This window comes from Schistocerca americana, chromosome 3 (genome assembly GCF_021461395.2).
Source record: "Schistocerca americana isolate TAMUIC-IGC-003095 chromosome 3, iqSchAmer2.1, whole genome shotgun sequence".
Taxonomy (NCBI): Eukaryota; Metazoa; Arthropoda; class Insecta; order Orthoptera; family Acrididae; genus Schistocerca; species Schistocerca americana.
In genome coordinates, this window is record NC_060121.1 from 177,210,529 (window position 1) to 177,224,859 (window position 14,331).

Consider the following 14,331-nt stretch of genomic DNA (forward strand, 5'->3'; position numbering starts at 1 on the left):
CTTCTGAGTACACCATGCTCAAATTCGATGACTGCTTTACAATCCATTCCATTTGGATCCCTCCCTCCACTGCCAGCTTTTCTGAATTATGTAGATGGAAGTTATCTTTGCAACATATCCTTCTTTCCCACAATCCTCTCCTCCCTCGATCTCCACTAACCCACTGAATCCACATCCCCTACCTACAGTCTCTCCCTGCTCTTTCCTGTCACTCATCCCAACCCGTGCCTTCACATCACACATCGTCACGTCACATGAACTCACCAGCTCCATTGGCCATGTGTTGCATTCCTTTCATGTGCACCTGCTTTCTCTCTCTCACAGGCATGCTGCCTTCTTACGAGCCATCAGCTACCCTGCCCCAACCCCTCCTTTCACTCCCCACCTCTTTCTCTCTCTAACAACCCCATCTACCACAACCTCTCACCATGTAAACTCATGAAACTGCTAGAGTCACATTGTACGTTCAGCTGGTACAATTCCGTAGCACAGGTGTGTATGGGGAGGGAGTTCTGTTGTGCTCTAGCTTATTAAATAATTTCTCCAAAAACTAGTAAGTTTTTCTCCATTTTTTGTGTATCGATTCAATGCTTATTTTATTCGGTGAGTCGTCTCCTTTACTCCTAAATTCTTTGCAAATGATAATATTAAAATATCATGTAGATTGGGTTATTTCATTTAGTCATTGTGTGCTGTGGATATGTATTTTTATTGCATATGTTTTGCGACATGATTTCCCAATAGTGTTTAACAACTACTTCTGTTAAACTGTTATAAAAATATTGTGATCGAGGAGTGAAGATAGTAATGACATTTTGTTTTATTTGTAATACTGTAATACTTGTTGAGAGCTAATTTGTAATTTAATATACATGTAAATAATGTAATCATAATCTTGATGTATTCCACATCCATGGTGAATTCATCCCTGTATGGATTCATGAAACACTTAATAAACAAAATTGTTCTAGTCTGTTGGCATTTATTACTTGTGTCATGCAACTGCTGCAATGAGGTCCGCTATTTATGCCTCCCAATTCCACCCTTCACAGCATGGGCAACCAAAACCAGAGTGGGCAAAAAACTGTAAAACTATAATTACATCTTCCATTTGAGTTTCTTGCTTCAGTGTGATATTTATCCTGCATTTTAAATTTGATATATTTTGACACACACAACATTAGCTAAGATCTTTAATATGTTGCAATTTATTTCTTTTTATGTTCAAATATGAAAGTGTACTTCCACAAAGATTTTGAAGAGACCATTAAAATAATCCACAATTAATTAGAATTTCATAACAATTTTAATGTAAAAGCTTCAATACAATTTCTTACAGAGAGAATACAGATCACAGACACCATCAACAGTGGTGCAGCACTTTCTTTCGAAAACGAGCAATAAAGAAACCAACAGTATCCGTATCACAGCCCTTAACAGAACCCTCCACTGGTGGACCAAATCTCTGAACACATTCAGTCTGTTCTTCTGTCAGGTTTCCAGCATGAGGAATTCCAGGTCCTCCAATAATTGGTATTATTGGCTCAAGAACAAGCTGTGGGTATGCCTTAAGTGCCCAGCCAACAATTGCCTCGTTTTCTGCTACATTCACTGTGCATGTACTGTACACAAGATAACCACCTGGCTTCAGCAAAGTGTATGCCTGATAATAAAAAATTATAAGGACTGGTTATTTTTTGCCCTGAGTATATGCATATGGACAGACATTAATAATAATGACAAATTTCAAAGATTACTGAATCATAGGAGGTGCACTCTCCCAATCTTGGTTTTGGCTCTCTGTCACAATGTACAATAGTGTTGTTGTTACATAATATTAAGAATCATCAAACACAAAACTAAAATTTCACCTAGTCTTTTATACAGTAAAAGGAATAATAAATGGTTTTGACCAGTTACTGATAGAGCTTTGAGAAATCTTCATAAACAGAGCAAATACTCTCTAAGATAAGAGTGTGTGCTAGGGACAAGGTGATGTCAATTAGAAAAGACGCAATGAGAAACAGTTATCATCAGTACATAAGAAAAAGTAAAATATAAGGTATTTATTGTTCATGTTTTTACTTATGTTGACTGGTCACTAACATCTCAAAAACTGCTTCAGCTTTGGGTGTGCATACACTGCCACCACCACCACCACCACCACCACCACCACCACTTGTGGCAACTACCGGAAATTTCCTATTAGATTTTTTACCTGCTGCCATAAAGAGGAACAAAACTGGGTCATCACAGTTTTGCCAAATGCTTCTGATTTTTAGTGAGGTGGGAGTTATTGTGCTTACTGTGATTTTTGTGAAATATTTGCCTACTTTAAAGCAATGAAATCAAAACCAGTGAACAAATAGCCATCCCATTCAAGTCAGATTCTGATCTTAACACTCACTGCTTGGTAAGCAGAACAACGGTAGGGTCTCTAGCCTTGTCGGATGTAGTAACCAGTGCCTATAGGTTTTCTGCTATTTTCATTTCAGAGAATTATTTTTTTTTGTTGTTACTTGACATGGTCAAATTGGAGAAACGTGATCTGTAATTGTTTATATTTATTGGATGCATTCCGCAAGATTGCAGTTTATTGTTTTATTGATTACTAATTTCGGCTGAGGTTGCTAGTCGTCTCCAAGTCTGTAATTATACAGAAAATTGCATATACGGAAAAATAGTATGGTACAAACTGACAGCACAACAGTACCACATGTAAATGCATACCACAGGATAGAAAATATTTCTCTGTGAATAATCACCAGCCAGTAGGACACTTTGTCATAAATTTTGCACAAGCTGCATAACTCAGTCTTACTACACAGTTCAATAAAATATTAATGTCACATCATCGCAAATATGTATTGACATCATGAATAAGTATTATGATTCAGAGAATTATCCGGTGAAACACTGCTTTCTTGTAGGCCCTGATGCATAATATCGTTCAGTGTCCTGCTTACTATGATACAGACATTTTCATTGTTGTTCATTAATTCTACTTGTCATGGGCAACTCATTCTACAAATTGTGTTGTTCTCATGTTTCACATGTGGAGTCTATGTAATACAACACTTGCACAGTGAAGACGACATCCTCATATAAGAGGGTGAATATTATGTATTGTTTTCTGGTGCTGTGAGTCTAGAGCAGTGGTGGCTTGTGAGTATACATTCTGCGTGTACACAAATTTTTAGATTCAGATAAATTTGAGAGTGTGAGCTTAATAGCATCTGCTGTATAACAGTTACGCTTATCAACAATTTTATACACCTACAGCAACTGCCAATAATAATAATAATAATAATAATATGCAAAACTTACCTGACAAAAGAAAGAATTGTTTTGTGGAATTTTGTTGTTTTTACATAATTATGTAAAGTTTAGGGCAATAACAAAATAATGCGTAAGCTTTTTCAACTCTCCATTCTGCATTTTTGTGTAAGTGGGAGCTTTCATGCTTTTTCCATTTTCTTGGGAAAATGTACAAGATCCCTAAGAGATGTATTATTTCATACATTTCCTTCCACACTCAAAATGAGATATTCTTACACTGCACCCACACAGCACCTTGGGCTAACTGTACACTTCCTTGTTAAATGTTTGCTTGTAGTCACATTTATTTAATTTCATCACTCTCTCAATCAAAGGATCTGTTCTCGGAGGCCCCAATTTCTTTACAGTTAACTTCTCCTGGTAATTTACTTTTCTGTTCCCAGAATGAGATTCTCACTCTTCAGCAGAATGTGCACTGATATGATAGTTTCTGGCAGATTATAACTGTGAGCCATACTGAGAAACTCGCTACCTTTGCCTCACAGGCAAGTGCTCCACCAACTGAGCTACCCAAGCACAACTCACAACCCATCCTCACAGCTTTACTCTTCAGTTAGCATTTAAAATAGATTCAACATAGTTCATGTTTGCACTGCAGATGAAAGACGAGTCCTGCACAGTAAACAACCAACTCCAAACACAAAGTGCTGTTTGTGGAAATGATTAAACTGAAGTAGTAACATCTGCCAACATGGTCATTTGACTAGAATACAAATGAGATACTGAGAACCATAAGGGACCAAGGCACACTGCTGTCAATCCTACATTTAAGTGAATATCAAAGAAACCAGTGATACAACTTTTCATAAATTTTAGTATATACAACATAGTCCAACAGCAGACTCACCATAAGATAAACAGATTTCAGAAGCATGGAAAAATGTTACAGTCTCACAATTGACAGTGATGTGCTTTAGGCTAGTATGATTCTCAGCGCCTCAAATGGATTACTGTATGATGAAATTCATACCTTAATATACTATAACTAATTCAGACACCCACAAAATAGATTTATTGTCAGTACAACTTTAACATATACTGACATCTGATCTAATTTTCCAACAGTATATAGTGAGTGAATTAGCATATCTGAGGAGTGTGCTATCATCTAGCAGGATTTATGCCAAGCATACAGGGATAAAAGTCTGCTGCAGTATGCTACCACATGGTGGCTGCACATCATGAACTGTGCACATTGTTTATAAAATCTGTATATATTTGGCCCAAAAGGCAATTATGTCACATGAGTAGCACACTTAAAATGAACACAACTGAAAGTGTGCTCGCAACCTTGAGGCCAAGTTTCACGGATTCTAGAGGAGCAGTAGCACAGTAGATTTAAGTTCCATATCTTTCAGATTGCAGCATCTATGTTACATTTAACAGCATTCAAAGAAAAATAACCAATAAATCTAAAAGGTGTCGAAAGTTAGGGTGTTCGCATGCTCTGGTGCTCTTACACAGCAGCTGCCACTGGTCTAGAGTAATGTACTGTGTCAACTTTGATTTTACTCTGCATAATGTTATTACATAGTGGATATGACAGTCTCTTAGTCTTGGGTAAGAATTATGCAGTCTCAACTTTTCCTTTGATATGATTGCAAACTGCACACATTTGTTCATATTCTTCATAACGTAAATATATATTCAGGTGATTTTACATTAATGTTCCATTGAGCTGTGCAATAAGGCTGGGTTATGCTGCTATCGGTTGGTGATTGAAATACTTTCCTATCCTGTGATACGTGTTTACAATATGGAACTATTGTACTGACAACTAGTACCATACCATTTTTTCTTACATGCAATTTTCTGTGTAATTACAGACCTGAAAATGGCTAACAACTTAGCCAAACCTAGTAATCAATAGAAATAAGAACTGCACCCTGCACTCTCAATAGCTGCAGGCAAGGCTGCCTCCACATTTCAGCTGAGGCTTGACCAATAAAGAATTTTTATGTATCCATTAAAAATAAATTGTTTTATTATTGTTTTGTAGACAACAGAGGTCTGAGTGGTCATTCCTTCAGCAGGATCTGAACAAGAGCACGTGAACAGGAGTTTGCTAGTTACTGGGAGCTTCAATGTTACATGTTATGGAGCCCATTAGCAATATCATATTCAGGGCTGGAAAGAAAGCTAATGTGCATTCGGTATTTTTTTTTTTTTTTTTTTGTGGTTTTAGGGCGCACAACTTCAATGGTCATTAGCGCCCTGACTACGTTAAGAATGCACCGCGAGGCACAAGTTTAAAACAACAACTAAAAGGGAAAACACGATAAAAGACAGACTGACAGGATTAAAAAACAGCATCATCAAATGTCCTTAGAGAAGTTTGTCAAATTGATAAAACGAAGAACACGAGCAGCTGCTCGTGGGTCATACGCTAAAATGGCATCTAAAGTACATGGCAGGTTGAGATCTAGACGCAGTGTGTTAAAATCCGGACAGGACATTAAAATGTGGCGGACCGTCAGCAATGGCCCACATGGGCAGAACGGCGCCGGCGCAGCCGTCAGCAGATGGCGATGGCTGAACCGGCAGTGTCCAATGCGTAACCGGGCCAAAGCGACCTCCCCCCGCCGAGAAGGGCGGGAGGAGGACGTCCAACCCGCGGGAAGAGGTTTCAAGGCCCGAAGCTTGTTGTCTGTAAGTGCAGCCTAATCGGCATGCCACAGCGATAAAATGCGCCGACTAATAACCCTGCTACAATCTGATGAAGGGACACAACAACAAGCTGTCCGAGGCTGGAGGACCGCAGCCTTGGCCGCGGCATCTGCAGCTTCGTTCCCTGGGATACCGACATGGCCAGGGACCCACATAAAGCTAACCGGAGAACCGACGTCCACCAGCTGCTGAAGAGAGCGTTGGATCCGGTGCACGAAAGGGTGAACCGGATACGGATCACTGAGGCTCTGGATGGCGCTCAGGGAATCGGAGCAGATGACATAAGCAGAATGTCGGTGGCGGCAGATGTAAAGAACAGCCTGGTAGAGGGCAAAGAGCTCAGCTGTGAAGACCGAACAATGGCCATGGAGCCGGTATTTGAAACTTTGTGCCCGAAAATAAAAGAACACCCGACCCCGTCATTGGTCTTGGAGCCATCTGTATAAATGAAGGTCATATTGATGAACTTCGAATGAAGTTCAACAAAACGGGAGTGGTAGACCGAACCGGGGGTAACCTCTTTTGGGAGCGAGCTAAGGTCAAGGTGAACGCGGACCTGAGCCTGGAGCCAAGGTGGCGTGTGGCTCTCGCCCACTCGAAAGGTTGCAGGGAGTGAAAAATTAAGGCGTTGAAGGAGGCGACGAAAGCGAACTCCAGGGGGTAGCAGGGCAGAGACATACAACCCGTATTGACGGTCGAGAGAGTCGTCAAAAAAGGAACGATAAGACGGGTGGTCGGGCACTGACAGTAGCCGACAGGCATACCGACAAAGCAGTATATCGCACTGGTAGGTGAGTGGCAATTCACCAGCGTCAGCATGAAGACTCTCGACGGGACTAGTATAAAACGCTCCGATCGCAAGTCGTAAACCCCGATGTTGTATGGAGTTGAGGCGGCGTAAGATGGATGGCCGTGCAGAGGAGTATATGAAGCTCCCATAATCCAGCTTGGAACAGACGATCGACCGATATAGGCGAAGTAGGACGGTTCGATCCGCTCCCCACGACATACCACTGAGAACACGGAGGACATTTAAAGAATGGGTACAACGGGCAGCCAAATATGACACATGTGGAGACCAGCTAAGTTTCCTGTCAAATGTAAGACCTAAAAATTTTGTTGTCTCCACGATTGGGAGAGCAACGGGACCGAGTCGTAAGGACGGTGGGAGAAACTCTTTGTAGCGCCAGAAGTTAATACAGACCGTCTTCTCGGCAGAGAAACGGAAGCCATTGGCGACACTCCAGGAGTAAAGACGGTCAAGAGAACGCTGAAGACAGCGCTCCAGAACACGTGTATACTGCGCGCTGCAATAGATGGTAAAATCGTCCACAAAAAGGGAGCCTGATACATCAGCTGGGAGGCAATCCATTATTGAATTGATCGTGATGGCGAAGAGAGCGACACTCAAAACTGAGCCCTGTGGCACCCCATTCTCCTGGCGAAAGGTGTCTGACAGGACAGAAGCCACACGTACCCTGAACTGTCGATTCATTAAAAAGGAACGAATAAAAAAGAGGGAGGCGACAGCGAAGGCCCCATGTATGCATGGTGCGGAGAATGCCCGCCCTCCAACAGGTGTCGTAAGCCTTCTCCAAATCAAAGAACACATGGACGTCATTCGCGACCGTCAAGCCAGAAACTAGTGAGTGGACCTTAGTGCCAGATAGACGGTGCAGGCTACCCCAGACAACAGAAGAAGGAGTAAAACTGTTGAAGGTGCTTGTGAAAGCAGCCCAGCTGGCTTTCTTGCTTTCTTTAATAATATGACGACACTGAGCACGTAATCGTTTATAATTGATACAATGCGCCACTGTAGGGTGGCGTTTAAAGGTGCGTAAAGCACGTCGACGAGCACGTAAAGCGTCTCTACATGCTGCGTTCCACCAGGGGACCGGTACGCGACGTGGAGAAGAAGTAGGGTGAGGGATGGAATATTCAGCAGCAGCGAGAATGACTTCCGTGAGGTGTGCGACCTGACGATCGCAGCTTGTGAAGGTTTGATCCTGAAAGGTCGCCCTGTAAGAGAAGAGCCCCCAGTCTGCCTTGGAGATGGTCCAACTAGAGGAGCACGGAGAGGGGGTATGCTGCAGGAGATGGATAACACACGGGAAGTGGTCGCTCGAATATGTATCAGAAAGTGCATACCACTCAAACCGGCGTGCAAGTTGGGGAGTACATATAGAGAGGTCTAAATGGGAATAGGTGTGAGATGTGTCCGAAAGAAAAGTAGGGGCGCCAGTATTGAGGCAGACAAGATTAAGCTGGTTGAAAAGGTCTGCTAACAGGGAGCCCCTCGGGCAGGATGCCGGAGAGCCCCAAAGAGGATGGTGGGCATTGAAGTCTCCAGTTAACAAAAATGGGGCAGGTAGCTGAGCAATAAGCTGCATCATGTCTGCCCTGGTAATGGCAGATGATGATGGAGTGTAGATGGTACAAAGGGAAAATGTAAAAGCGGGGAGAGTAATGCGGATGGCAACTGCCTGCAGGCCGGTGTGCAATGTGATGGGATCGTAGTAAATATCATCCCGGACCAGCAACATAACCCCTCCATGAGCCGGAATACCTACCACAGGGGGTAGGTCAAAACGCACAGAGGTGTAGTGTGCCAAGGCAATTTGATCGCATGTGCGCAGCTTCGTTTCCTGGAGGGCTACGACGAGCGGACGGTGCAAGCGGAGCAGCAACTTCAAGTCCTCTCGGTTGGAGCGAAAGCTGCGAATATTCCAGTGAATAAGTGCCATCGTAAGAAGAAAAGGAGGAGGAAAGAAGGGGTCACCTCGAAGGCCACTGAGGGCCTGGCTTCAAGCGAGCACTGCCGCCGCTATCAGTAGGCGGACAGTCATCGTCCATTGGGTCTATAGGTTCATCGGCCATCTTGGGAAGATGGCCGGGAGGGGGAGCTTCCTCCGCCGGTGAACGGCCAGATGTTCGGCTACCAGCGGTGCGGCCAGGCGAAACGGATGACGGCCTGGGGCGGCAACCGCTGGGTGGCGCAGGAGAAGAAATGCGCCGTGGCGGAGAAGGAGAACTGTGCTTCCTGTGAGCCTTCTTGGAAGGTCGTTTGGTGGAAGTACCGGTCGAAGGCTGGGAGGTCGAGGTACGTAGGAAGTCTGCACGGGACGGTTCCTTCTTGAAGGCCCGTGCATCTGACTTCTTGGTCTTCGTCTTAGCAGAAGCTGATGAAGGGGCTGGTGTCTGTGGGGTGATGGGAGGAAGAGGAGACGTCGACCGCGCGATCTTAGCACTGGCCGAACAGACGACCCTGGTGCTGAAGGTCAGATCGCATGTCTGGGTTGCCACCTCCCTGGTAGTCCGAGGAGAGGCGAGGACAGTACTGTATTTCCCCGCTGGGAGCAGCGTGGGCTTCCTACTAGCCAATAGCTTGCGAGCAGCCGAGGTGGACACTTTCTCTTTGACCCGAATTTCTTGGATACAGCGTTCTTCCTTATAGACGGGACAGTCGCGGGAGGATGCGGCATGGTCACCCTGACAGTTCACACGAGGAGACGGAGGTGGACAGTCACCCTCATGGGCATCCCTGTCAGAAGTGACACATTTAGCCGCATTGGAACAAGACTGTCGAGTGTGATTGAAACACTGATACTGGTAGCAGCGCGTAGGTGTCGGGACATAGGGGCGAACAGAAATAACCTCGTAGCCCGCCTTGATGCGCGATGGCAGCTTAACACTATCGAAGGTCAAGAAAAGTGTCCGGGTCGGTATAAGGTCATTGTTGACCTTTTTCATGACCCAATGGACAGCCGTCACACCCTGCTCAGTGAGGAAAGATTGAATCTCCTCGTCAGTCAATCCGTCGAGGGAGCTAGTATAGACTACACCACAAGACGAATTCAAAGTTCGGTGAGCCTCCACCCGGACAGGGAACACGTACAGGAGTGTGGCCCGAAGCAGTTTTTGTGCCTGCAAGGCGCTCTCAGTTTCTAGTAAGAAGGTACCGTTACGCAACCTGGTACAAGATTTGACAGATCCGGCTACGGCATCTACGCCCTTCTGGATAACGAAAGGGTTGACAGAGGAAAAAACCTTTCCGTCCTCAGATCGAGAAACGACGAGGAACTGTGGGGCAGGCGGTAGTACTTTTGTCACTGGTGGCTGGTCATGTTTCCGTTTTTGGGCAGAAGTCGAGAGAGATGGAGTGAAATCCATTGTGGAGGAATCCCCCATGATTGCCAGCGTCTCCGATGGCGCGCTCCTTCCTTGTGGGGACCCTCTCAGAGGGCACTCCCGCCTTAGGTGAATGTTTACACCCCAGGTCACACCTCCCGAGAAACAGACGGAGGGACCAATCCACATGGTCAGAAGGTATCAGCTCAGGCAATCACCCCTCCCCGGGCCTGGCCTTTACCAGGGGGTACGCGCGTGCCTTACATGTCTACCCAGGGCAGGGAATTACGCGTTACCCCGTCACCGGCTACGCGTGCGAACGCGTGGGTCGGCCTTCAGGCGCGCACAGGGAGGAAGGAAGAAGAGGAAAAAGGGGAGAGAGAGAGAGAGAGAGAGAGAGAGAGAGAGAGAGAGAGAGGACAGACTGTCTCAAACGCCGAGGCGGAGACCAGAGAAGGCAAGGAGAAGAAGGCAAGGAGAAGAAGGCAATGAGAAGGCAAGGAGAAGAAGGCAATGAGAAGGCAAGGAGAAGAAGGCAATAAGAAGGCAAGGAGATTTTGCAGGGGAAAGAGTAAGGAAGACAGTGAGGTGGAGAAGAGCAAAGAAAGGAACCAACCAAAGGTAGGAAGAAACGAGAAGTGAAAAAAGCAAAATGACCGCAAAGAGAGGTCGTGGAACCGTCCGTCTCCGGACGCAGGCGCTAACTACCCCCGTGAGGGGGAGAGACTCCTGTTAGTTGCCTCTTACGACAGGCAGGAATACCGCGGGCCTATTCTAATCCCCGGACCCGCAGGGGGGGCATTCAGTATGTCTGCCAAGGAGCCTCAGCAGTGATGTGGAGACAGTCTTGCCTGCAGCTCTCGAGAGTGCAGGGTGCAGATATCTGCAAGTTGTTCCTCACATTGTCACCAATGACGCCTACGCCATGGGTTCTGAAGCTATCCTCAGTTCCGAGTGGCAGCTGGCCTCCTACACGGGGTGCAAGCAGAACTCACTATTTGAAGGATTGTTCACAGAGTTGATCAGGATCCTCTGGTTTGGAACCGAGTGGAGGGACTGAAACAATGGCTTCATCGACTCTGTGATGGTCTTTGCTGCAGATTTCTGGACCTCCGTTATTGTGTAGGGAATGTAATACTCCCTTTGATAGGTCAAGGATGCATTACACAGAGAAAGCACATAATCAGGTAGCACAATGGAATGCGTAAAAGGTTCTTTTAGGCTAGGCAGAAGTCTAAAGTACTTTGATAAACACTCACCAGTTGATACACAGATAGCAAAATCAGACCACATTCAGAGTAAAGTCTCTAAATATTCATAAGAAACATCCCGAATTTACTGCCCTCTACATAAATTATTCTAGGGACCAAGAGCTGTCTGAAACCCAAAGTAGAAAGCTCCGAGATGTATAATGAGCCAAGGAACATATATCAGAAAGACAGGTTAGATACCATAGGAGGGGAGTATCCACTGCAATTGACAAAAATATTGTCTCTCTTGAGGTCAAATTGAGAGTGACAATGAAGCTATCTAGCCATCTACAGTTCTGGTTGAAACCAGACAAACTGTTGGATGTTTTTGCTGACCAACTATTCTGCTGTGACAGTTCCAGCATCATTTAAAAAAAAAAAGATCTACAGCCAGTAGCAAGTAAATATCCAGATTGTACAATACTAGCTGGAGGCAAGTACAGACTGGGGTGTCTACGGATGCATTGCAGGGAGAACACACGTACAGTCTTGCAAAGCTCTTTTGAACACATTTTCCAAAAACTAGCTTGAGCAGCTAGTTTGGCAGCACACACCCAATGGAAATATCTTAGACCTTGTAGTTACAAACAGGCTGGACTTATCGATGGTGTCAGTATAGAGATGGAGATTAGTGATCATGAAGTTATCACAGCAACTATGGATACAAAAATTAATAAATCAGTCAAGAAGACTAGGAGAGAGCTTCCGCTAGAAAGAACAGATAAGCAGATGTTAGCATCTCATTTAGACAATGAACTGGCATCACTTAGCTCCAGTGTGATGGATCTAGATAAATTACAGGCAAAGTTTAAACAGATTGTAAATTGCACTGTAGACAAGTATGTGCCTAGTAATCGATTTAAGGACAGGTTTAAAAACAAAATTCAGAAAATGCTGTGGAAGCAAAGACTGTTGCACTCTTGGTTCAAAACACAATGCACAAATGACAACAGGCAAAGGTTAAGAGAGATTCATGCATCTATGAAAAGGTCTATGTGCAAATCATGTAACAACTGTCACTGTCCTGCCATAGCAAAAGATCTGGTCTAAAACCTGATAAAATTCTGATCATATGTAAAATAGCTGACTGGGTCTAAGGCTTCCATCTAGTCACTTGTCGACCAGTCTGGTGTAGTAATAGCAGATGGCAATACTAAAGCCAAAGTTTTCACTTTCACATTTAAGAAACTGTTCAAATAGGAGAATCATACAAACATACCGCCACTTGACCATCGTACAGAGTCCTGTATGGATGACATAGTAATAATCATCCATCATGTAGAGAAACAATCAAGCCACAAAATTACAGACCAATATAATTAACATAGGTTTGCTGCAGAATTCTAGAACATTTTCAGAATTTGACTGTAATAAATTTTCTTGAGAGCAAAAAGCTTATGCCCACAAATCAGCACAATTTTAGAACACGTCACTCATGTGAAACTTGGCTTGCCCTTTTTTGACATGACATACTGCATACTATGGATGAAGAGCAATAGGCAGATTCCATTTTTTGAGATTTACAAAAAGCAATTGACAAGTTGCCCCATCACAGACTGTTAACAAAGGTACAAGCATGTGGAATAGGTTCCCAGATACGTGACTGACTTGAAGGCTTCTTAAGTAACAGAATCCCAGTATGCTGTCCTTGACAGCAAATGTTCGTCAGATACAAAGGTATTGCCAGGAGTGTCCCATGGAAGTGTGATACAACCACTATTATTTTCTATAAACATAAATGCTGGCTGACAGGGTGGGTAGCAATCTACGATTGTTTGCTGATGATGCTGTGGTGTACAGCAAGGTGTTGAAGTTTTGTAACTAACAGCATACAAGATGACTTACGCAAAATTTCTATTTGATGTAATGAATGGCAGCTAGTTCTACATGTTGAGAAACATACATTAACACAGATGAGTAGGTAAAAACAAACCCGTAATGTTCAGATACAGCATTAATAGTATCCTGCTTGACAGGTCTAACATTGCAGCAAAGTTATATGAAAGGGAAAGAGCATGAGAGGACTGTGGTGGAGAAGCCAAATGGTCGACTTTGTTTCGCTGAGAGAATTTTAGGTAAGTGTGGTTCATCTCTACAAGAGACCAGATATAGGACACTAGTGCAACCTATTCTTGAGTGCTGCTCAAGTGTTTGAGAACCACACCAGGTCAGGTTAAATGAAGACATTGAAGCAATTCTGAGGCATGCTGCTAGATTTGTTGCTGGTAGGTTCGAACAACATGCAAGTATAACGCATAAGCTTTGGAAATTCAAATAGGAAGGTGATGTTCTTTTCAAGGAACATTATTGAGAAAATTTATAGAACTGGCATTTGAAGCTGACTGCAGACAGATTCTAATACCACCAACATACGATTCACGTATGGATCACAAAGATAATATACAAGAAATCAGGTTGGTTGGTTTTGGGGAAGGAGACCAAACAGCGAGGTCATCGGTCTCATCGGATTAGGGAAGGACGGGGAAGGAAGTCAGCCATGCCCTTTCAAAGGAACCATCCCGGCATTTGCCTGGAGCGATTTAGGGAAATTACGGAAAAACCTAAATCAGGATGGCCGGACGCGGGACAAGAAATCGGGAATCATATGGAGGCACACAGACAATTATTCTTCCCTTGCTCTATATGCAAGGGGAACAGGAGAGGAAATGACTAGTAGTGGCATAGGGTACCCTCTGTCATGCACCGTACAGTGGCTTGCCTCCAGGTAGAAATATCAACAATATAGGAAAAGACAGATTGCTACTTACTGTAAAGAAGACACATCAAGTTTCAGACAGGCACAATTATAAGACACTTACACATAGCTTTCGGCCACAGCCTTCATCAGTGCAGGAGAGACACACACCATTCACACACACACAAGCAAGCACACATCATCATGCACACAGGACTGTCAACTCCAGCATCTTAGGCTGGAATGCGATAT

General features: G+C 44.2%; 1 protein-coding gene across 2 annotated transcripts in view; it reads right to left on the bottom strand.

The window, feature by feature from the left end:
• Positions 1 to 1,287: 1,287 nt before the first annotated feature.
• Positions 1,288 to 14,331, bottom strand: part of LOC124605279 (tRNA (cytosine(72)-C(5))-methyltransferase NSUN6) — a 93,568-nt gene continuing 80,524 nt past the window's right edge. For both annotated transcript variants that reach the window (XM_047136852.1, XM_047136853.1), the window contains one exon: positions 1,288 to 1,663. In XM_047136852.1, the coding sequence (XP_046992808.1) occupies positions 1,364 to 1,663 (300 nt within the window). In that variant the 3' untranslated portion in view covers positions 1,288 to 1,363. The remainder of the gene's footprint in view (positions 1,664 to 14,331) is intronic.